The following is a 25,627-nucleotide window of genomic DNA, read 5'->3' on the forward strand; positions in this document are numbered from 1 at the left end:
CATGTAATCTCCTTGAGCTACAAGTTTTTAAGTTCAAGTAGTTCAATCCCCACAGAATTCATAAATAGTGTAGACTTCATGGTCTTTAGGCAAGGCCTTTATGGCAAAATTGAATCCATATGAATATTACAGATTTGGCAACTCATGAGTGAAATAAAAGAAAATAAATATTAAAATGTTTACTTTCATACTGTTTCCACATAACATTTTTTTGTAATAGCACCACATTAAGAGATTATAAAAGAATAACTATTCATATGGTAAACAGCTCAAAATAAGAGATCATATAATGCAAAAAGATTAGGAGGGGTTCTAATTATTTTTGTAAAACTGCTAATGAATTGAAATTTTCATCTTCTTTTTCCTGTCCACATGTTTCTAATATGAATTGCTTTTCTCAGTATCAACTTATTTACAGAAATCCAACAGAATCTCTATTATAGTAAAAGATAAAACAGCAGAAGACACTAAATTCTGTAATTGGCCACCTTGAAAACACCTCGTAGTAAAATGCAAGGTGTATTCATACTGGGGGAGAGAGAGAAAGAACACTGCAGTAATACATTGCTTCTGGAACTGAACCACACTGTTCAGAACTCCAGTGTCTGTACATGACACAGCATCACGCAGTGCAGGCATTGCCTTAATGTGCCTGAAGGTAAAGGTCACCTTTAAAATTAGTCAGAACCACACCAGGCTCAGTCTATTAACTTAAACAAACAGTTCATCAAGGAGACCAACATGCTACACTCAGGAGGCAAATACAGTATTCCACCATGAAGAACTGGATTTTTTTAAATACTTGTTAAGAGATTATGAATTAAAAATTGCCCTGAGTATAATGAAGAGATTTGCTTAAGGTATAATTCATCTGATATTACCAGAGTTATAATGTTGTCAAAGCTGCAACTTATCTTTCAGGCAGCTTTTTCATCAAGCAGATTAACACAGTTTCTGGTAAAACATGTTTTGAATTTAGCAACTACTGAAAAATGATCATATTATTCTACAAACTTACAAAATATCAGTTATTTATCACGATTAATAAAAAGACAAATGTATGTTTTTATCATGAGAATCAAAACAAAACACATATGGCTGAACTGCAAAATCAGTTTCTTCAGCTGTCCTCAAACCAGCAGAAACCAGAAATGAATCTGTACTGGAAACAGGCATTTAAACATACCTCATCACTGTTTTTCTCACTGGAATATCATAAGCTCTAATGATGTTCACTAACAGTTTTATGTCTCCATCTGACAAATTTTGTGCTGTGACCTTCTTCCTTTCTTTTCTTCTTGGCCTTAATGGACGTTTTGGCTCTGCCAGTTTGAAGAGGCCGAGTCCCAAAATGCTAATAATCATAAAACAGATATTCAGTCAGTTTTGCACAAAATCCAGCATTCTAATGTCTCCATGACACACATGAAAATTATACACTAACAGAAAAAGGAAATATATGCTCTTGCTTGTGCCAAACAAAACTCTCTGAAATGTCAAAATGTTGCAGTTGTTTAGTACTGCACAATCCAGTTCTGTCTTATATTTCAGAAATTATAACTTCAATGTGCAAAAAAGTTTGGTTCAGTTCCCCCCCGCCCCCAAAAACTGAGTAAGATACAAACAAGACAATTACACAGCTTCAAGACAGACCTAAACTACAGTGCTATAAACAAGGGATATAGCAGATGACAATAACCACTGTATGGAAGAGGCAAAAATCTAACTACACAGCTACATACAGTGAACAATAGGCCACAGAAAGGAAGCAGAAGGAAAATACCACAACATACCCTGGACCCTCAGAACTTATAACCCAAGGCAAAGCAGAACCAAAGAAAAAGAAAACGAAAATAAAATAAAGATATATATTTTTACATATCATGATATCAACTGCAGACTATCCAAAATCCACTTTAAAAACTGACAGCCAATGGCATTATTTCACAGAATCACAGAATTGTTAGGGTTAGAAGGGATCTCTGGAGATGATCTAGTCCAATCCCCCTGCCAAGATAGGGTCACCCAGAGCAGGTTATACAGCAATGTATCCAGGTGGGGGTTTTTTAAGGTATTTTTTTATGCATAATAAAAAAAAATCAGAGTAATTACTGTTAAAATAACACAAAACCATGAGTTACTAAGCTATCTCACTAAGTGAATGCTTTAAACAAATCATGGTGTATTTTAAATTCACTAGCCATTTAACTCAGCAAATGGAATCTGATATGAATTAATATTAATGGTTAGAAAATATCAATGAAGCATTTGATTTTAAACAACTCCAACAGTTGATAATAGTCTGGTTTGGATTTTTCTATTCTGTGATGTAAAAACATGAACTAAAGAAAGGATAAACTCTTTTATAAGAGAGCAAGTCTCTGTGTCTCCAGCAGATGGGACTGTTTAGATTTATACAGCAGGATGAAAACCACTGAATATTATAAGTGTTGTGTTTATAGTGAACAGACACCACTTCTACATGAAAGAAAAAAATAACTTTCACAACTTGTTTACTTACACAAATTTTAAGTGAGCAATGCTAATTAAGAGTCAGCTACGCTGTGATGACTGATAAATGTAAAAAGGTATAAGTATAGGATTTGGAACAAAAATCCAAGGAAAGTTCTTAAGTAATAAAAGAAACAATAACCTTAAAGGAAAAAAGCAGTAATTTCCAAACCCAGTATCTTTTCTGAACATAAACACCATTCAACATCAGCAAAGAGAAATACATGAGAAGTAAAATAAAGAAAATTACTGCTAAAAAACTACTACATGTTACTTGTAAGGCATAGACACTGACTCCAAGTAAGCATCACCTACAGAACCAGTAGTAGTGTTACTACCTCTGACACTTGTCTGATAATTCAAAATATTCCATCTGGCTGGGCTATGCTCAGTTTATCAGGTCACACACAGCTCGATGCATTATATCCTTCTATATCTTATTTACATGTTGTCACTTTACTTCTGTCAAAACCAGACTTTTTCTTACAAAAGTTTTTACACACTTTGTTTATCAATACAGTGTCTGTATGGGCAGAGGTGTACATAGTGATTGGAAGTTTACATGTTATACTAAACACAAAATCACGTCAGTTAGTCACATAAACACACTTTGCAAAAAAAAGAAAAAAATCAGATGGTTTTACATTAATTTTTTTATTTGGAACAGACAGATAGCTCCCTTACCCCAGGCTCAGAATGTCCTCTTCATTGACAAGGTCAGAGAGAAGGAAATGGTGTTTTGCTATGAGGAAACGATTTATTACTGATTCTCGAACCTGTGAATGAGGAGGGAGAAGAGCCAAAAGTACATTTCTAATCCAAAACCACTGCAAATATTTGCATTCTGTCTACTAAACACAAACAAAACATCCAAATACAGATTCTTTATTTTTTTCCCCACTTTTAAGAGGGTCACAGTCCAAAAAAAAATTTCTGCTTACAGCTCATTATCAGAAACAATCATAATGATAAATTACACTACCAGACATCTCTTTTCCACATCTAAATGAAGTTGCAGAAAAGGCTGTAGAGAAATCTATATGGTACAAGTTAAGGGGAACAAAAGGAATACTTTGGACTGCAGAACAACTGATGAAGCCTGTATTACAAATACTATGATTTTGAACAAATGTTTAAAATCCTTAGCTCCTTTCATTTCTATGCTGAGGCCATAGAGCGAAGCAGAGATCAAAGTCTTCCCTCTTCTCCCAACAGCTGTGTGAAAGCAGACTGACAGAATATTGCCTTAGTCGTTTTTTCCTACCACTAATGCTAGAAATGCCCTTATATTCTGTGCTATTACAAAATCCGAAGTGACAGACATATAATGATCACATTTCAGAGTGAAATGAATTTCAGTTCTGATGTGAGCAATCTAATTTTCAAGCACATCTGACAATTTCTAAAAGTGTAAAATACCCAAATGCTATTTTAAAAAAGGCTACTTGTATTTAATCTAACAGAGTGACAAATAAAGGGACCATAATATATGTTACTCTGTACTATCACACCACTATTCAGTGCATTGCAACAACCATATGTTTGATACCATGCAAAGCATATGGGGCTGACACAGACATGACAGCTTTGTCAAAAATAAATTTTTTATACTATCATAATGGATCTGGACTTTGGCACTTGCCTGGGAGATTTAAACACTTCATTGTCTAGTTCTTTCACGAACCACTCTTTCTAGCAGACAATTTGTTTTGTCCTACTTTAAATCAACCTTATCATCATGTTTCATGTTTTGCTGGCAGGCTAGGATTTGATACACTTTTTGGTATTTCCACTCCTGGTAAGAAACTGGTAGCCACATTTCGCACTTGCTATTTTGCCAAAATAGTCTGAAATTGCAAACTTTTCTTGGTTAGATGACTGCTGTTTTCCTATTTTTTTCCCTCTAAGGATTAAAGAGATTGTCAAACTAACATAATGAACAGACTAGAAAAATAAATTAAAAAAGATAAGGGTACCACAGTGAAGGTAATGTGATGGAAGATATGCCCTCTGCCTTAGGCTGCAGGACAAGACACTGTGTATTGAATTAAATGACTTTTAATGGTGGTCAGGGCCACTTTCATGGAGATAATTAAGTTCTTAGCATCACAGCTTACAACAAGGAAAATAGGGCAGAGAGGGAAATCACCGAATTCCTGGGATACAACAGTATGAATCTCTGGGACACTGAAACAAAGAAGAATTTATAGAAGTGCTAGAAAAATCCAGAATGGCTGGTCATTTTCTATATTACATCTTTTTCAATAACATGAAATTTCATAGACCTCCACTTGTTCGATTAGACCAGTTTCAGACCCAATTTGGAACTTTAAAGATAGGTAGGTGACGTTTAGAGATGAATCGGGTTTTTAGTATTCATGGAAATAAAAGTGTCCAAGTATAGGAGCACCACGTGGCCTTACAGAAGTATGGTAGATCCATATTTTTAGCATCTTACCTTCTGTAGATAGTTGGCAACAATCGCTCTGTGTGCATCTAGATAATTTTTGCTGTCAATCACATCCCTCTCTTGCAGTCTCTTCTCATAGTCCTAAAGATATTTACTAGAGTTTGTGATTCGATATATATTCAGAACTTTATTACACACAAGAAAAATGGTAACTATTTAATTAATATTAATGTAGGGATCACAGTAAACCACAAAAGACATCAGATGTTTATAAAGCTATTTTTAATGCTATGTATAAAGTAATAGCACTGATAAACTTCCATGAATAGAGACAAGAATTCCATTAAGTTACAAGATTCATGTGGTTTAAATTACCATGGAGGATTACCTGAAGATTTCCCTCCCTTCTTTTAAAGCTGAACTTTGACCTGCTGCTATAAACTGAAATTCCATTTGAACTGGAAGTGGCTTCTCTTACTGCAGCTGCAATAGGAAGAATCCCTTATAAACAGAAATGATGCAGTATTCATGAAAGTTGATCTCAAATCTTAACTGTGTTTTATTACAAGTAACTACTTTTCAAGTAACTAGCAACTACTTTTCATAGACTGTAAAACTCAAAGAAATTTTACTTTTGGTAGTTTGTTGAGAAAAAAAATATCGAAGAGATTTAATAGCATAACAAAAATCTTCTTTGTACATTGTGAGAAAGTAAAAGCTCTTTAAGAAGAAGCCAGAGTGTGAAGATTTGGCTTTGCCTGAGGTTTGATGAAAGACTCTGTAGCCTAACTGAGGGGATGAGATGAATCTTGGGTACCACCACAAGAAAAAGATTTACTTGGTTCCTGGGGAGAAGTATGTTGATGAGATATTTCTCAGGGTTGTGTTACTACTCTGGTGGACTACAGTGAAAGCTGTGCTGACAGATGCAACTTCTATTCAAAAGTTTAGGAAAGTGTTTCATAAATTAAGAAAAGGCTAGAGCTGACACTCTGCTTCCAAGCAAAAACCAGAGCTTACAAATCAGGAGGGTCTCCCAGGATCTGCAACTTAATCGCAGCCAGCAAATCCCATTGGCTTTAGAACCATAGCTAGTTAATCATGTAAAAGTACTCAGTAAAATTAATCTTCAGGTCTGAGCTCTAACTTTAAGGATGAACAGCTCAATGTCTAGTTAGTGTCCCTTAAATAGCACAGTGTCCCTGGGATCAATTATAGGGCCAGCATTATTTAGTTTCTTCACCAGTGACCTGGATAAGGAGACACCATACACTGTCAGAAATTTAACCAACGACACTTGATTAGGAAGAGTGGTTAATACAACAACTGACTGAACCACAGTTCAGAGGGCTCTTGATAATTGGAGACTATGAAAACTGAAGCACTAAATAAAAAAAGGTAAAGTTCTGTACTGAGGGTGGAGCAACTTCATGTGCTACCACAAACTGGAAAGCAACCAGAAGAATAACAGGCATATTGAAAAAAAATGTGGGGGTTATGGTTTAATGACAACATGTTCTTTTAGCATCTTTCTAGGGAAATCACCAGCTCCTCCAGCTTGACACTTGTGTGGGGGGGCATGCCTGAAATAATGCATCCAGTTTGCAGCTGTCAGTTCAAGAGGCATGTGGAGAAACTAGATGGGGTGCACTAAGGGATTGCTAAAGCAGTCAGAGGCCTAGAGAACATGACCTACAAGAAGAGGTCAGAATCTTAGAATAATGTAGGTTGGAAGAACCTTCTGGTGGTCTCATCCAAACTCTCACTCAGAGCCAGAACAACTCCAGTCAGGATGCTCAGGGCTTTTGCCAGGTGAATTTTCAGTATCCCTAGAGATGACAAGTCTACAAACTTGCTGGACAATGTGTTCTAGAACTTGGATACATTCTTTGTGAAAAATGTTTCCATTACATCTAACCTGAATTTTCTTGTAGTAACTTGTGTCTATTATTACCTCACCTCTAAGATGAGTCTGACTGTTTTCTCTGCACCATCTTGCTCAGTTCTTGAAGGAAGTGGTAAGATACTCCCTCAGCCTTGCCTGCAGTCCTTTCTGCCTTTCCTTGTAGGTCATGTGCTTCAGCCCTGTATATATTCTGATAGCTCTGTACTGGACTTGCTCCAGTATTTCAGTGTCTTTCTTGCACTGGACAAGATGTTCAAATTCACCAGACTGGTGAGGAAGAGATTAATGAGCAATGCAGTATGGGCCCACAAGTTGAGGAGCAGTTAAAAAGGAGAGGGTGCCAAACTCATCTCTCCAGTTTCAGACAGTATAACAAGGGAAAACAGCCATTAAATACAACTTGCAAAGCTCAGGTTGGACAGGACTTTTTTTTTTTTTTGGTGGTTTTTGTTTGTTTGGGTTTTTTCTGGTTTTTGTTTTGGTTTGGTGGCTTTTGTTGGTTTTGTGTTTGTTTTTTTTTTAAACAATCACTGGAAGGATAGTGAAGCACTGGAACAGGTTATCCAGAAAGGCTGTGGAATCTCCCATTTAGAGATTTTCAAGACTTAGCTAGACAAATACACAGATGACTTCATCTAGTGCTGGCAACAGTTCCACCACTTTAGTGGAAAGCAGGACCAGATGACCTCCAGATAATATTTTCCAAATAGTATTTCCATGATTCTATGAATTTTCATACTTCTTTGCCAAATAGCTAGTAAACCAACTAGGAACAATACCACTTTAAACTTAGTTTTGAAGATCACATCATATAAAATGAATCTAGAATGGGCAATCATGACTTCATCCAATTAATACTTAATGAAAGAAAAAAACCCACAAAAAGAATTCTTAAACTGTGGGTTTTGAACTTTGAATGATAACATGAAAGAATAAAATTAGCCCATAAAATCAACTGGATCAGAAATGTACAGCAAAGATGTACGTTAAAGATGCACATCTTTAAATAAACATACAAAACTAATCTAAAATTTAAAAAGTAAAAATATTTATTGTAAAGACCAAGACACGATTGAATAATAAATATTTTTAAAAATATATATAATCCAATAGAAAAGGAAGAAAGAATTTTTTCATATAAATTTATATAAGAAGAAGTAGGGATGAAACAGCAGTGCCAGAATCTGAGATGATTCTGCTCCTGTTAAGGCAATGAGCACAGTCAAATGCTCCTTAGCTACATAAACTGCTAAAGAACAAAAGAATGCATGACTTAGCACTAATAATGGAGTTGAGATAAAAATAATTGAAGTATGACCCAAATAAAAAAATGCACACATTGCATTTCAGTAAGGTAATTAACAGACAGGCAAGGATGGGGTAAGCTAATTGGAGCAATGTACTAAAACAGAAATATCTGTAACACAGACTATGGTAAAACATAAAAAGGTTTTCATTCTTGCTAGTCATTGCTTCCAACAGTCTCCACAAAAAGGGCTCAAAAGTTAATAAGCCTAAGCCTGAATTATCTCTGCATTACCTTTCTAAATCTGAAATCCTTCTGAAAAAAAAGTCTCTTACCTTTAACAAAAACTATCTTAGAACATTTGTGTCTACCGCAGTTTTTCTGTTTTATTTTCCTTTTCACACAGTGAACAACTGCCTCGGAAAGAAGCTATCTTAATTAGATTAAAATACCACTAGAAAAGACTGAAGGAATAAAATTCTCATTTTTTTTCATGGTCAGCATAGCTCTATATTCTTTAAAAGGATCATTTGACTTAATTGAACTATTATTACTGCAATATTATTAGCATTAAAACTAGAAAAGAAATATTTCAGATAACATACTACCTGGAAGATTTTCTCACTGATTTCTCGTTCATGTAAAGGGACTTGCTTATAGTTTCGGAACTCTGCCACCTCCCCACTTCTGAGCCGCAAGAGTCGGAATCTCTTTGATCTGTTGAACTCCTCATCAGAAACAAAATTAAATTCTTGCTGCAACTGTTCCAACCTGAAGAAATCAGGAACCTGTGCCTCTCTGCTTGTAGCAACCTAAATTAGTAAAGAAATTAAAAATTTTCCATATAACTTTTGTAAGTAAGTCTTACCTGCAGATTGCAAGGATGCTCATTTTAAGCAAAAGCAATCGAGATGGATCACACAGACTGAAACACCGAGTGTTTTAAAGTAGGGTTTTGCTGAGCGAAGTATATAAGATTAGATACTATAGAATACAATAAAATTCTATTTCCCTGCATCATAAACAAAAGATTAGAGTATGAAAACTATGACACGACAGAATGATCTAGGGAGCTGTACTGTAAAGGCAATCCATTTACACAACTTCAGCCACCTAAATAGCTCCCCAATGTGTTGTTTAGAAAAGCTGAAGCTTCTACAACACACTAGATCTCTTGGTGCAATTGTTACTAATGAGCAACTTCCTATTTAGTACCATACAAGTAGGCTGGGAATTCCCCTGTGCTTTAAGGAAACAACAAACTCAAAATCTGCATTTTGTTTTTAATTTATAAATTAGTCAGTGTGTGCATTTCTTTATATCTATTTTTTGCCACTCCTGAATGGATTATTGAATCATGCTCATTAATACATAAACAACCCACTACTAAATGGACTCATAAATAACATTTTTAGTAGACATTTTGCTTCTTAACACTCACACAAATATGCCCATCACAAATTCAAATGCTGGTACCACCCTGGCATGCATGCAGATTGTCTGGGGAGGTACTGGTGACTAGGAGCTTCACAGCTCCATTAGCCCTACAGCTCTGAAAATACCACTTACCATGATCAGCTGCATCAGAGCTGCATTGTTTGGGTCATTTGGATCAAGTTTTGCTTCCGCTGCCCACTTAGCTAGTTTCTTCATATCAGTTAAGCCCGAGGTGCCAATGGATGCAATAGCATCAATATTTTTTAAAGCACTAGAAAGACAGAATTGGCAAAACTTACATCTAAAACACATATGATTTAGCAATATAAAAGGAGTATTTAAAACAATCTTAGAGAAAATCAAAAAGCTCCCCACAACCTGAACAGTAAATTTCAGTACACAATTCTTAGCTGTAGCTATGCAACTGAGGGAATGATCAATTGCAAAGCCAAGTAAAAGGGAAATATGAGGGAATCAGAGGAAGAGAACTTTTATACAATGTAATAAGGTGCTTACTGATACATTTATGATATACCTATGCTATTCCATGTTGCTGCTTACTAGCAAGTAAGAAGGTAAATTGCCTCACAGCATGAAAGTTAACATAAAAGCTTTGACAAAGAACTGGGATGTACAGTCCTTGCTTGTACTGTATCTTAGCTCCTGTCTTTGATCTGTCTCCTGGATGGTGCTCCCAGCCCCACATTATAGCCCTTGTCTCTGCCCCTCCCTGCCGTTTCTGGATAGACCCTGTGGCCTGATTCATCCCCTTGCCATACTACTGCTAGCACTCTGCTCCGCCTGTCATGTCCAGACTGCATGCAGGCTGGCAAGGACACTGCCTGTGCTTGGGAAACCCTTGCAACCTTCTCTCTTGTGGCGCAGCCCTGCTTTTGGTCCTCCCTGTAACTAGGAGTCTCAGCTCCACTCCCTATCCTTTGGATGCTCCTGCTCAGTTTCTTGGGATTCACAGGAGGCAAGGAAGTATGGTAAGTAGTCTGGAGACCATATGTACGCTGACATGCTCACCAGGCTTCAGGCACCTTCTCACAGACGCCATCTCTGAAGCCCCACTGTTACCCAAACCTTGCCACATAAATCCAACACCTCAGGACATGGAAACACCACAGGAGTGAATGTTGCCCCTTTTCCTGTTAGGGGTGCTAATTTGAGTCTTTGTTCTCTATTGACTTGAGTATTTTCAAGAACTTATGGGTCTTTTAGAATCAGCCAAATATCCAGCAGTTACTGCAGCAGCAGGTAAAGTGGTAACATCAAGGCTATCTTTAGGCACTGATCTTGAACACATGCACACAGAATCACAGCTGTGCTGAAAAGCTCATGGGCAGCAAAAAGTAACATTAGTCATGAAAATCTTGTCTCTGACTTTCCCAACAGACAATGGAAAGTCACAGAGAACTGTTCATCTGCAGAAGATGATTCAAAGAAGAGTGTTTTACAGCTAACTTCCTTTTGTAATTCTTCAATTTTCCATTTACTACAGTGATTAGTCTCCAGAGTTTAAAGTTAGCCTTTGAGAATCCATCTTTTTGTTTAAATCTCACACTATTCTAGTCTCATTGAAGTCAGCAGGTTATCAACGAGCTGACCTGCAAAATACTTGAGTGGCTGCAGCTTTGGTCAAATATAGTAACAGAGTGATTTGTAGGCTAGTGCCTAGCCTCTAAATAAATAAAAATCCGACACAAACTAATCAGCTGGCAGAAATAATTGCTCAGTATTAATAAGTATAGGGCAGTGAAGGTACCTGAGAACATTACAAAAGCAGGCTTTGTGTATCATCTCCTTGACTTTATGGAATTATATAAAAGCAACAAAATGGACAAATAATCTACAGTATCCAACTTGCAGCCACAGGGCAAATTATATTGTTTTGAATGTAATAATATACTCATTTCTGCAGTTCCACATCCTTCCCATGGAGAAAAATCATGGAATAGTATTATCTTGGAATGATCTGACAGATGACAATTTTCCACTGATAAAATCACCAACAGAGTCAACCCCCCATACTAACTTCTACTGCTTTCATAATATAATTTTTATCATTAATGACAGCAGAAAAGGCAGTTAAAGCATGTGTCCAAACAGCATCTCCAAATGCACTTCAGATAAGAAAGAGCTGGAGTCTCTGTTCTTAGCAAAATGATTACAGGAAGGTTCCTTGACAATATATTCACTTCCTATTAGAAAATAATAAAATTGAATTAATCGGCTTGAGTTTAACTTTAATGCTATCTAGAAAAAATATGCTAAAAAGTAAAATTTCTACCTAAAATCTATTAACCAAAAACATGTGCCCTAAGATATCTGCAGGGGGTTACAGGGCAAACTAAAAATTCCAAACTTAAGGAAAAAGATTATGTAAATTCTGGATTATGAAAATCTATTTTTTTTTAACACTAGTATAATCAGTTTCCCATGAATCACTAAAAATTAATATCATATTACCTTGGAATGCCTGTGTTTTGCTGAGATATGGGAGGAATTAAGGGGATTCCTTTTTCTCCAACTGCCCAAGAGACACTATTGGATACTTTCCCAGAGGTCATTAGAGTCATTTTGTTGCTGCCATCAGCTTCAAAGGAAAAGGACACACCTATCAAGGGAGAAAAATCCAAAATAGTATATTTATGCATTCAAACATAGTGTCTAAACATTTTTAAAAATATTTCCTGGAAATGAGCAGTCAAATAACCTGTGCCTTTATGTAAGCAGGTTAATGTGAAGCAATTCTGCTGCATGCTGTGGGGAAGAACTCTGCTCTAATAAAGAGAAATAAGTGAAAGATTCCATTACACCTACAGAAAGGCATTCCATTTGCATTGGAAGGAAAGGCTAAGCCTTGAAAGCTATGCCAAAATCTCTTTTTTTTTCCCCCCACAGATGCACACCACTTAATATTTCTGGTAGTTTTCAGATTCAGCATACTGTTATTAAAAAAACAGAAATTCAGAGTCAAAAGTATTATGTATGACTGAAAAGTCAGTCCTAAAGCTTTGTGACACACAATTGTAGAAATGGTCATCACAGTCAATGACATTTACACATACATTTGCTGTACCAATTTTTTTACCACATTTCTTTCTTCCTCAGCTTTTTACCTATTATGCTCTAGTTTTATCTGTATTTCATATATAGCGAATTTAAGCAACTCATTCATCTCACAATGCTGTTCAAACTTTTATATAAACTTGAAAGTTCCATATGCTACTATGTAGTCTTCTTGTTTCCCTTTTTCCTATCTTTCCCTTGGCTTATCTTTCTAAAGTCCCAGGGATAAGGTGTGTGCAGGTTGTCAGCCAAGCAAATAGGAAGATAAAAAATTACTCTGCATATACACTTCTACAGACAGTTCTTTGCTGATTTAAAACATCAAAATCATTGGAGCCACAATAATTAGTATGTGCTTGCTCTGCAGTATCAGAGTCCTGATTACTTAAATGCTCAAAACGATCCAAACATCTTTTACAGCTAGTAAAGCTCCATTAATACTACAAGCCAAATAATAAACACACACATTTTTACTGTACAGAGCTTAAAATTAGTGAGAGATAAAAATTCCACGGCAAATTTCAGTAATAAGGATCGTGACTACTATATAAGATCCAGTTACGGAAGCTGTAAAGCGCTTTTAAAAGAATTTACTCTGAAGCATTCTCCAACCTCTTACTGCTACACAGTTTCAGCAAATGAGAAACACTGAAGTGAGGAAGACAAGACTCCCTACCACTCCCAACTCCTTCGTGGTCCAACATCACACGCTGATTGCTGCTGAACTCTATTTCTTCCAGAGGAGTGCTGCCTGTCAGAACTGCAGTCTCAGGAACAGGTATGAATACCTCAGCCAACAAAGTGCTACTGCTCATACCCATTGTTTCATAAATCTAGAAAAAACACAGTGACAGACATAGTGAAAAATTTACATGAGTATACAATGAAAACATATTGTAGGGTATTTGGACAAAAAGTTTTACCATGACTTAAGCATGAAATAAATAATTTAAGGTAACTGTATTAGTTTACCTCCTAAAATATCCAATTAGCAGACATTTCAGCTACCAGCAGCTAACTTGATCTGAACTCTTCTTAAAAGTATATCCTTTTCATCTTTCTAATGCACCTGAGAACAGTATGACAAACTCTAGGCTTTGAAGAGCATCATTGTACAATATGCAACTGCTTGTGACAGTTGCTGGCATTAGAGGAAGATTCTGAAGGGATTCTGCCTCAGTAATTCTCCCTTTCCACAAAAGGCAGGGTATGGCACACATTCTGGCAGCACTGCAGGCTGCTTCCCTCTTTCCTGGTCAGCTGCAGGCTCAGACTGATGTGATTTCTGCATTCAGATGTTTTTAATCCAAGAAGATGGTATTCCTTTTCCTTTTTAATTGATATAAAACTGAAATTAAATAAATGGAGCAGACAAGGGGTATATGCTCTCCCCTGAACTACCAGTGGTTACCTAACTGGAGGAGTCATCTAACAGAAGAAGTAGGATCCTGATTCTGGTTCCCCCTAAAAATACCTTGTATTAATTCTGAAAAGTACTCAGGTGAATAATTTATTAATTCATACTTGGTACGAGGGTGGTTGTGGTTTGACTTAACTTTACTGCTGATCAAGTCAAGTGCAGTTATGGACATTATCAGCAATGACTTTTTTTTTCTTATCCCCCTCCAGTAAACATTATGATGGTTTTACTGTGTGGACAATGATGTTTTAAGAAGACGACTATAGCAATTTTATCTGCAATACTAATTTTCTAAAACTAAGAGGCTGACCCACTAACATACTTAATCACATTCCAATTATTTAATTTCTCCCAAGCAACCCACAGTCATGTTCTATACATACAGAAAGCAGAAGAATCAAAAATGTAGCAGCAGCATTAAAAGTTTGTGATTGGAGAAGCAAAGAAGGAGCATAACACTGATGATTTACAAAAGGTCTTTTACAGGTTTTTTACTATTTATGACACTACCATAGAGCAAAACACAAGCATTAGAGGAGTAATTACATTTCATATCATCTTTTTAAAAGTTACCATGATAAATCATCTACCTGTAGTTTCAAACTCTCTGGCCAATTGATTATTTGTAAATTGAAAATCTGTCCAAAATGAACTCTAAAATCAGAACTTATTGGTCGGGTAACAGTCCTTGACACTTCTTTGGAGTTGAAAAGGACTTTTATAAATGCTGAGCGTTTCTTCACATCTTCCCGTCGCAAAACTTCTGCTCTGTAAATATGTCAAACAAGCTGTTATATAATTTTTAATAACATTTTTATTATTTGGTTATTTTTAATAATAAACTGATTTCTCGCAAGGAAACAGAACCCACTTAAATAAGGATGGTATTCTTCCAAAAAGGTCACTACACAGGAATGACTTTAAAATATTATTTAACAGTTGTTTTATCTTCTCAGGAATACAAAATGATTTAAAAATGAACAAGAAAAATTTTGGGTCTACTAAAGCTACCTTCATATAAAAGAAGTTATTTAGGACAAAAAATTCTCTTCTACTCCTTTCCTCCAAAGCACAACAAATTATATCAAATTGAGTTAAGATATAGAAGTTTTTAATCACTGGGAGTAGAACAGCCAAGCAGTATTCCCTGATGAAGCTATTTGCCAAATAAGTACAAAACAAAGCAGTTTTCAAATTACTGAAATTTGTAGTAGATGTATGTGAAATTGTGTCTGTAAATGTGGAAACTAACATAAAACAAGTACATTTATTTATTTATTTTATCCACAGTGAAATCTCTGGTTTACTACACAATTTCTTTATTTTCCCCTTGTTGACTACAGCACAGACCTGGTGTAAAGGACTAGCTAGTGAGAGCAGTTCTGACTGAAAGTGACCTAGACTCTACACTGAAAACAGCTTGATATCTACACCACTGTTCTATGCAGATGCTCAAGGAACATCAGAAGGTTCAAACGGAATAGGCAGACATGCATTCTCTAAGTCCACTGTATACAAGGTTACATATGACTTGAAAACAAATTAAGTTATATCACCTTCAGAAGCAGAAGTTTCATCACTAGGCTAAATAGAATGGTGAGCTCATGCTTCTGAAGTTGTATAAACAGCCAATTGATAAATAGCAGCAGAAAATCATAAACAAGGTAATTTGCAGGCCAACATTTATCTTACCGAGGGCACTCCTCAGTTGGAGTTATGTTTCCTGAGAGGACCAGCTCAGGAATTAGAACAGGCTCTCCAGGTTTCCTTCTGCAGCTGTCAGCTTTTTCCCTAACCTGCTGCTCTATTTCCAGTCTACTAGCCATTTTAGGTGGGATGGGTTTTATACGTTCCTCATCAAAATCATAATCTTCTGATTCTTCATCTTCATTAATGTCTTTTTTCTTTTTTTTCTTCTTGGACTTCTGTGTATAAAAATAATAATGTTCTTACTGAACTTCTTTCCTAACACATTTAGTAATAATTTTATTCTTCGTGAAACTGAATGATTTAAACAAACCTGCGTCTTCTTCCAGGACTTCCAGTCTTGTAGCTCAGTTTTATACTCCTCCATTTTCTTTTCATATTCTTCCATATATTCTTCTAGTAATTCCTTTATCTCAGCCTGAATTTCTGCTTCATATGCTTTCTCATCTGATTGCTGATCAACCTCTTCCCTTCAAAACAACAACTATTAACATGTTGCATAAAATAACATAAGGGCTACAATTAAGCCTCTAATAGATAATAGAAATCTACTTCTCCATGAATTGATTTCATTATATCAAAGGTGTATTCTCTTTAAAAATACTAGCATAGATAGTCTAGGAGTTGATAGCAGATAGTTATTACACAGAACTAATATAATTACTCTTTCTTTACTTATTTCCTTTCTGTTACAGTAATTACTTGTTATTTTAACCTTCCCTCTTCCCTAAACTCAAAAAGAACAGTGGCAGGCTCAAACAGTGCCAGACACTACTCAAAGTCTTACTTCACCCTTCATATCAGAATTGTAAGTTCTCAAATTAATTAATCTTATTGCAATTCCACTGCTAGCAAATGAAGCACAAAAAGTGTTATCAAAACATACTTCCTCAAATAAAGTTTCATGGGTGTGTTAGTGAACTTCTGAAAGTCACGGAGGGATTTCATTTGTTTCCAAACTTTGATAATGGTCTTAAGCAACATTCTGTCTTTTTCTTGTTCAGCATCACGAAGTCTTCTGGTTTCTCTAGAAATATACATACACAGCACCAAATCAATCAGAACTGTCTAACTCAGTGGAACAGATAAAAAACTTTGGATACCAGAAGCCAAGGGATGTGGGTTTCAATTTGATTGATGGCTGCAGTGGTTTAAATCCAAGGAGCATAAAACTCAGACTTGAAGATGGCAGGATTTGATTTCCTTCTGTACTCCAGTCTCTTGCATTTCAAACAATCTGATTTCAATTAAGTTCATTCTCTAGAGATCTCAAAGTTTTCGGAAACGCTTATTACAGCTGCACGTAATTAAAAATATTTTAAAGTCAATTCATGTAAACAACAGCCCAGGAAACCTACACTGCTGCTAGGGAGTAGTGCTTATTACATGCACACATTACAAAAGATGTTTTAAACTTCATGTGCTTCTAGCTCCAGTAAAAAGGACTTGCAGAGATGAAGTAATGCAGTAATATAAGTTCTCTGAAAGCCCTACAAGGTTCTTAAAAGAAACAAAATTAACATGGCCTTTTTCTGTCTCAGTACTGGTATTTCACATTTCCATCCTCTAATCTGTTTGTAAAAGAGCTATTCATTAGCACTTTTAATGACCAACACACACCTCCCATGGAAATGTGCATGCAGCACAAGCACAGGTTGTTTCCAGTACTATCTTTGTAGATAAACATGTCTAGTAAAAATCATGTCATTTAAAAAAAAAGAAAGATTACTACTTGTATTATTACCAAACATTACTAATTGTATTATTCAGAGAATGTGGAAGACTGAAACTAAGAGATGAGAGAAGAAATACACAATGCCTCATTTAAAAGGATAAGCAAATTCAGCCAAAATAAGTAACAAAGAAATACAGACTTTACAGAAAGCAATATGAGTAATTTCTCCACTTCATTAGCTAGCAGTTTGAATATTACTATCCATGCAGCTTAACAACCTTTTCTTTTTTGTCTACCAGATGAAGCTAGAAGATGAAACTTAAAGACATGAGGAAAATACGGGTCAGTAATTACACTTATTTAATGTATTGGATTTGGAAGCAGGACCTTTCAGTAGAGAATCACGTCTGCTAAAACACATCACCCACAAGAACCTGAATCACAGAACTGGCAGCATACATTGTCTTCCTCCTTCAGAAAACGAGGACAGTAGGACTGAATTTTCAGAACTTTTCTGTATTCAGACAACATTTCTTCCTCAAACCAATGGAAATCTACAGCTTTGATCTTCAGACAGCAAAGTGCAGACATCTGTTATGTTATTGGAGGGTGGAGGAAACAATTAGATTATTTTCCACGCTACCATGGTCTCTTCATCTCTACTATTTCTCATGAATGTATTACACTGACCATCAGGAGAATGCAAGGTTAAAAGAGAGACAAGGCAGATCTGATGTTTTTACCAAAATATGTGGTCCAAGCTAGTATTAAACACCCTGACAGCAAAAATTCCTGAGCCCAACTGAGCTTCATATGTGTAACGGTTTCCAACAATAGAGCTGTAGCCAGAAAGAAAAGCTACAGTTTTTCTTTATGATATGAAAAACCCTAGAACAATACCAGCCAAGCTCATCTAATGTTAATCAGGCACAAGTGATCTCACTGATTTGAGCAGAGCTTCTCCAGATTCGTAATACCATGACACTAAACTAAAGCACTCAAGACCTAGAAAAATACTTAAGATACCCAGAAAAAATATTTTATCTAATTAGAAATTAACATCAAACAAGCCTCAAGGTTGGTGCCAAAATCCAAGAACCTTGTTCCCACAGTGAATGTCCTCATTACCATTCCCCCACCTTCCCTGGTGAGAGCTCCTGCCTCTGAGGTACTGTATGGTAACTGCACACCTCCTGCCCCCAGTCCTCTAGCAGATGTGTTAAGAAGATACTAATAAAAATTACTCTATTTTCAACGGAAGGAAGTCTTTGTCCCTCAGTATAAAATAATACATTATAGACTACTTCATGCCCTGTACAGGTACAAAACAGTGTACTTGAAGAATGAAAACCTGAAGCAGCAATTCCCTATCTAAGAGGAGTGTGTGGATGTGTAAGTGTAAGCAGATGTAGATTTCAAGGCTGCAAGTAGAATTGTTATTAATTTTTTTAATGCTTTGTTATCATGTGACTCACTATATCAGTCTAAACTTCTGTTTCTTTAAATTAATACATTATTGACTACTTTAAGATAGGTGAAAACTTTCAGATTTTTATTATTTAATAGTTAAAAGGCTGTTCAACATGGATCTCCAAAATAACTTCTTTTTTATCATACTGCTTACACTTACAGTTCATCACTATCCATCTGCCAGAAATAATAGAAACTATCACTACCAAGCCAAAAACTGTAATATATTTTACTAGCCAGCTATTGTCCAAGAACAATAACTGTAATCTTGTAAAACAAAATTCTACCATTTTATTTGTATTAGCCCACTAGCAAAAACAGGGCAAAATATCTAAGAACGGGAAGCAAGTCAAGAATACTTGTGTAATGAGGAAGAGGATGGAAAAAACAAGGGGCTTTGTCTGTTCAAAAAATCATGTTATCCAGCTGAGGTTTACCAAAACTTTATTTTATTTAAATTTTAATTGTACAAAACACACCACTAAATAGTTACTAAGTAATTAATACAAGATAATCAAATTAGACCACTTTTGAACCAAAATTTCAGCCTAAACTGTATTTTCTTCATATTTTTTTATGCAACTTATCAGTGAGAACTCTTAAATCCTCAAAATTATTCTAGAGGTATTTACAGCAGAATTTAAAGTCTAACATGAGTCATATTCTGTATCAACACGTAAAGGAAAAAAGGAATACAGTTTTAAAAATAAATGATTTAATGGATTCATACCTACCTGACCTCCATTTTGTATTCAGATATGCTCTGTTGTGCCACAGGAACACCATCACCAGCACCTTCTATACTACATTGCACAGCATTCCTCAAAGCATGCAGCTTAAACAAGCAAACAAACAATTAACAGATGGCTTAATGAGGCATACAGTGTAATGTACCTTGACATGAAAGAGCTAGTTACTACATGACAGAAAACTGAACTGTCTTGATTCTGTAATTATAGGGCTTTGCCATGATTCTTCAACATGCAGTTCTAATTAAGATCCTGGATGTATCAGGGAGATTTACGGACCTTGATCACTGTGACAGATCTAATCAAGGAGAAAAAAACTGATCTAGGGATTATTCTGAAAGCTCAGGATCAAAGAGGTAGGGGGGGAAAAAAGTGAGTCTGAGAAAAGAACCACCTTTCACAAAAGTCTTTTTTGGGACTAGGAAGGGCCACTAAAGGCAATCCTAGAAAATCACAGAATCATAGAATCATTAAAGTTAGAAAAGAATTCCAACATCATCGAGTTCAACCTTTGACCAAACACACCCATTGTCAACTAAACCATAGCACTAAGTACCACATCCAGCCATTTCCTGAACACTTCCAGGGATGGTGATCCCAACACTTCCCTTGGCAGTCCATTCCAATGCTTAACTACCCCTTCAGTGAAGAAATTCTGTCTGATGTCCAGCCTGAACCTCCTGTGGCACAACCTGTGGCTATGTCCTCTTGTCCTGTCACTAGCTGCCTGGGAGAAGAGGCTGACACCCACCTGGCTACAACCTCCTTTCAGGTAGTTGTAGAGAGTGAGAAGGTCCCCCTTGAGCCTCCTCTTCTCCAGGCTAAATAATCCTTGAAAGGAGGTTGTAGTCAGATGGATATGCTGGTCTTTTCTCTCAAGTAACAAGTGATAGGACAACAGTAAATGTCCTCAAGTTCCAGGGGAGGTGTAGATTGGATGGTAGAAAAAATTTCTTCACTGAGAGGGTTGCCAAGCACTGGAACAGGCTGCCCAGGGAAGTGGATGAATCACCATCCCTGGAGGGATTTAAAAGATGTGTAGATGTGGCATCTGGGGACATGGTTTAGTGCTGAACTCGACAGTGGTTGGACTCAATGATCTTAGAAGTCTTTTCCAACCTCACTGATTCTGTGGTTCTGTAGGTTCCTGTAAAGCAGGCATGGAGAAACCAAATGTTTCATTTCACAGAGAACTAAGGCATATCCTTCAAAAATAATGACAGACCAAAATATATCAAGGAATTATTTTGAGACACCACACAAAATAACTTTCCAACATTAGAACTATAACCTAATGCTTTTTATAAAAATTCAGAAGCATCTGTATACCACCTACTGACCCTCATATTACACTAAAAATGATCTTGTATATAATGATGATTTTTCCCTTTTAGAAGCTCTTTAGGGTAGAAAATCATAATCACCTTGAAATTATGGAAATTTGAATTTAATAATTCAAATCTAATATCCATCTAATTTTTAACAGACAAGTATTCTTGTGTGCCCTGATGACATTAGAATTGTACTAACAATGCCTAGTGTACAAATTTGCACCAGAGAAGACCACTACCATTACTTCCAATGTACAGGTGGAGGAAGAGTGGTGGTATGCAGAGGATAAGCAGCCCCAGCCAAGCTCATCCAGCAAGTCAGTAATGGAGTCTACATTCAGCCTCAGGTTTTGCCATGCCACAAGAGTGACACAGTAAACTACTGTCTTTTGCTGTCTCCCTGCCAGAGCAGCTGTACTGTTATATCTTATCTGGAAAACATTTTGGCTACTCTAAGGAATACTATGTAAATGTTATTATATTCCTTTTGCCTCAGAGTTAATTTAAATCTGAAGATCAAAGAAATTCATGATCTTAAAAATGCAATTCTGCATTGAACACACAACAACCTCAGTCAAGTATTTAGGTTCTTTTAGCTTCTGACAAATTCAGCTTTTACCTTAAACTGTCACATCTCAATAAGGTAGGATGACAGACCAGAAATACCTTGTCTGTGAGAAGTTTGGTAAGATTCTTCTGTTTTCTTGCTAAATACTGATCATATAACTGAGCCAGTTTAGCTGCTAACACATGCTCACGGCTAAAGCAGGGATGATGTGTGAATATCAGTCCAGAAATATCAATATCCAATTGAAATAGCCCCTGAAAATCTCCAGGTCCAACAAAATACTGATTGGCAGATGTCATTTTAATTGCCTGAAAGAAAAAAATTAAAAATGGATTTACAAACTCTGATAACACTATCTTTCAAAGAGTTCCTGTATCAGAAAATGACCCATTTAGCACTGCCTACATTTAACTACTGAGTCTTAACCTCCTGCTTTATTGATAAGTGCGTGGCACAAAACCACCACAGGTATTCTACACAATAGAATTTTTATAGCCCATATGAGGCTGAGATACTAAGTCATCTGCCCATACTGAAGGTTTTGCTGAGCAATGAAGACAATGACAGTGAATTAGAAAAAGAAAAACCCGCTAGTTCTCTTATTATCCATCTGTTTAGTATGGCTTTATTTTCTCTTACAACTCAGCTCTCAGGGAACAGCTCTCCTTGTAGACCATTTGGAATCTGCAGATTAGGAAATATGTTATTGCCTTCCCTATTCTAACACCAGGAACATTCAGACTAATAAAGTCCAATAAAAGCTTTCAGCAACAAAGTGTAAAAAGCTTGCTTTAACCCGCTGCAACAGAAAGACATTCATGGGTTACATCCTCAAGTTACTGAAAGCAGTAACTGAAAGCTGGAACACTACTTCCAGCCTGACTACTGCTGCTTCCTTCTTAGAATCCTTCAGAAGAGGTTCATCAGAGATATTCTGGTACCATAAAAAATAAAGTATGTAGTGTTCGTTGCAGTCCCTTTCTGAGTATGGGAAAAGGGGGGATTAAGAGGGTGTTGCAAAGCTCTTTAACGGGACTGATATAAATGGTTATGAAATACACTTAAGTCCACCTGATCCTCCCACATTCAGTTTCTCACCAAAATGTTTGATTTGCTGTAATCTGTCAGAAAAATGACAGCTTTGAATTCCTTACGCTTTAATTATTTCTCTGCCCAGAAATGACCCCTAAGCTCAGTGTTTTACTTACCACAGTGATTTGGATATTTACATGTCACTGTTCACATAAACACGGTGTTCTCAAAACATAAGTTCTCTTGGTCTATCTTTACAAGATCTAAGCAGTAAACTTTTCCTGCCTGCAGAAACACCCTGCATAGAGTAGTGGTACTGGATGCATCCTGTGACTTGTGTATTTATAACCAGCATCAATTAAAGGGCCACATTTAAGTCTTTATCAACAGCAACAGTCAGAAACACTCATGTGTCCCAAAAGAGTAATCTACTTTGAAGCCTTAAAAGTCAGTTTTTCCAAGAGGGTAATAAGAGTGCTAACAAGCAGAACAATTAAAGCTTGCTGAATCATTTTAATTGAAACTTATTTTGATTTGTACTGATTGCACATTGCAACTGCTGTTTGCCAGGGTAGGTATGCTGTTATTGAGGGAAAAACAGTAACAAAAAAACCTGAAAACAAAACAAAGCAACCAAACAAGAAAAACAACAAAGAAAAAAAAACCAACACAAACCTACAACCCCCCAAATATATCTGAATTGATGCTACATAACTCAAAATTAGTTGCTGTCTATATAAGTGAACTGCATATAAAGACTTACTAAGGAGGAGTTTAATCACTGTAAAACAACCATCCTGCACATGGTCTTCAATTATTTCTCTTCAGCTGCTGATGATCAAGTCTGTCTATTAGGTCCTACCTCGAGGAGGTTTACAAATACACTAATATAGGAACCACCCTACTCTCTCATGAGAATATCCAAGGGTGCCTCACAGAGACCTTAGTGACTGTCATGGACCGATGCTTTTCTATTTCAACCAGTACTATCAGCTTAACTCTTCATTCTTTGGTATGCATTTTTCCAGAATAAAACAGGTGGAATATACTTGAAAATGTAGAGCACATTTAAAGAACAGTTGTGGAAAAGCAGTCAACAGTCATAGTTCTTAGTACAAAACCCTTCAGGTCACCAGGGTTTCTGGTGCAGAAGAATTGAGATATTGGGTCATATATTTCCACATATATGAAATATGCCTACCTTTCTATAAACCGTTTCAAGTTCTGGTGCAATGCCTTCTTCAAGAGAAAATATTGGAGGCCTAGTAGGAGACTGTTTAATTGGATTAGGCAATGCTAAGATTTTGCCATCGTCACCAAACCACTCTTTTCCCTACAAAGAAAAACATAATTTTATTTTGTTTCTTACTTTTTACACAAATTACTTGCAAAATTATAATTCTTGTCGAAAAAATACAGAATAAAAGGTACTATGAACTGTTTGTGCCTGAAATAACCAAAACTTTCCTAAGACACCAAAATGAAATCTTCAAATATATCATAGGTAAGTTTTGAAATCAAAAGACCAAGGAGTTGCTCAAAATTTAGGTATACTGACTTTTTTCCTTCCAACATTCAGTGTTACAGATTTGAAAGGAAAAAAAAAATCAACATCTACACCACTTACTTAAATGTTACTTTCTTAAATCACTAAAACTGAAATAATTGTACGTCTTGTTTTTCACAAGAGCTAAATGGAAGTTCAGGTAATTTATCAAAGTATCTCTCAAATCATCTATTCCACTACTTAAACAGCATCTATGAAAGCAGATGAGGTAAGTATCTCACACACCAGTTGTATTCATGGCTTCACATGTTGAACATTGTTCTAATTCATCCCTCTGTTCTCATTACCTGGATTCAAATACAGCTTAAACCAGTGCAGCTGCCCAAAGATGTTGCTCTGCCCTCTTATTTCCATGCCTGGTTTAAGCTGACCATAGAATCAAATGCTGATGTTGAACCCATGACACAAAACAGAAAACAAACTGGGTTAAAGGTGGTCAGTTGAAAATTTTAGATCCAAATACTCCCAGTCTGATTCAGAAAATTATCTCTGCTAGCCCACAAAGAATACACAGAATCATAAAAACATATAAAGGGCAGCTGCTGCATAGGAGCTTAAATCTGTACTAAACTATACACACCTTACTGTGTATAGGAGAATATAGCAGGACAAAATATATGCAAGCCACTTTCCCAAGTGTTTCTGGCAAGACATTCTTAAAAATCTGAAAGGATTCTACAACCTTTCCAGATAATTTATACCAATATTTGATTATCCTTACAGTCTGATCAGTGATCTGTTCCCCAGCAGGCAACAAGCAGAACCAGGAAAAGACACCAATAAGACCCAGTCTTGTGCTCTGACAATTGGGTTGCACTAAGAACACATTCCTACAAAAATCTGTATTTCCCAATATCTGATGCTGCTAAACATTTTAAAGATGAAAGCCCCATATTAGCGTGACCATCCACTTATCTAACTGTAACAAAATAAAATACCGGTAAATAAAAAAAGACAACTAAGAAAGTAGCAGTGACTTACCTGCTCCTGTCTGAGTATTCTGTTTTCTAAAATATTTTGATTAGACTGCGATATAAAGGGCCTTTCTCCTGTATAAAGACCTTCATCCTCAAGGTACCTGGGCTGCATATTTTCAGGCATCTTCTCAGAAACAGGAACTAATAAGAAATTAAAGAGAAAACCATGCAAAATATCTTACAACTGTAATTCTAGTTTGTTAATTCTCTAGGAGCCTATGCAGTTCTTAAAATGAATGGCACTGCATGTTAAGCATGCTGTCAGAAATATTTTCCTACACAGGAAATAAAATATAACCAAAATATGTCCTTTTCTTAAAAAGGACTGAGCCCATACACACAGTGAAATAATCTTGAAACAGGGAGGGATTATACTGAGGATTACAATAAATTATTCCCTAACTCAGAACACAGTGGATCACACTGGAAGCAGTCAGAACTAAGCTACAAGACACAAAAAGACAGAGGCACCCAATGCCAAAATATTTTGACATTGCATTGCAAGCTGTACCAACACTGCTCTGGTACAGACCACTGAGAGACTCG

General features: G+C 36.2%; 1 protein-coding gene across 2 annotated transcripts in view; it reads right to left on the bottom strand.

Moving 5' to 3' along the window:
• CC2D2A (coiled-coil and C2 domain containing 2A) overlaps positions 1-25,627 on the bottom strand; it is a 60,009-nt gene that overhangs the window by 16,026 nt on the left and 18,356 nt on the right. For both annotated transcript variants that reach the window (XM_051798406.1, XM_051798407.1), the window contains exons 7-21: positions 25,086-25,222; positions 23,739-23,870; positions 21,604-21,813; positions 19,592-19,692; positions 16,599-16,739; positions 16,026-16,182; positions 15,698-15,930; positions 14,596-14,773; positions 13,262-13,418; positions 11,983-12,130; positions 9,643-9,781; positions 8,682-8,885; positions 4,970-5,062; positions 3,196-3,287; positions 1,187-1,354 (exon numbers count right to left, since the gene is read on the bottom strand). In XM_051798406.1, the coding sequence (XP_051654366.1) occupies positions 1,187-1,354; positions 3,196-3,287; positions 4,970-5,062; positions 8,682-8,885; positions 9,643-9,781; positions 11,983-12,130; positions 13,262-13,418; positions 14,596-14,773; positions 15,698-15,930; positions 16,026-16,182; positions 16,599-16,739; positions 19,592-19,692; positions 21,604-21,813; positions 23,739-23,870; positions 25,086-25,222 (2,290 nt within the window). The remainder of the gene's footprint in view (positions 1-1,186; positions 1,355-3,195; positions 3,288-4,969; positions 5,063-8,681; positions 8,886-9,642; positions 9,782-11,982; positions 12,131-13,261; positions 13,419-14,595; positions 14,774-15,697; positions 15,931-16,025; positions 16,183-16,598; positions 16,740-19,591; positions 19,693-21,603; positions 21,814-23,738; positions 23,871-25,085; positions 25,223-25,627) is intronic.

This window comes from Manacus candei, unplaced genomic scaffold (assembly GCF_025592945.1).
Source record: "Manacus candei isolate 608988 ecotype Guabito, Panama unplaced genomic scaffold, ASM2559294v1 h1tg000048l, whole genome shotgun sequence".
In the NCBI taxonomy this organism is placed as follows: Eukaryota; Metazoa; Chordata; class Aves; order Passeriformes; family Pipridae; genus Manacus; species Manacus candei.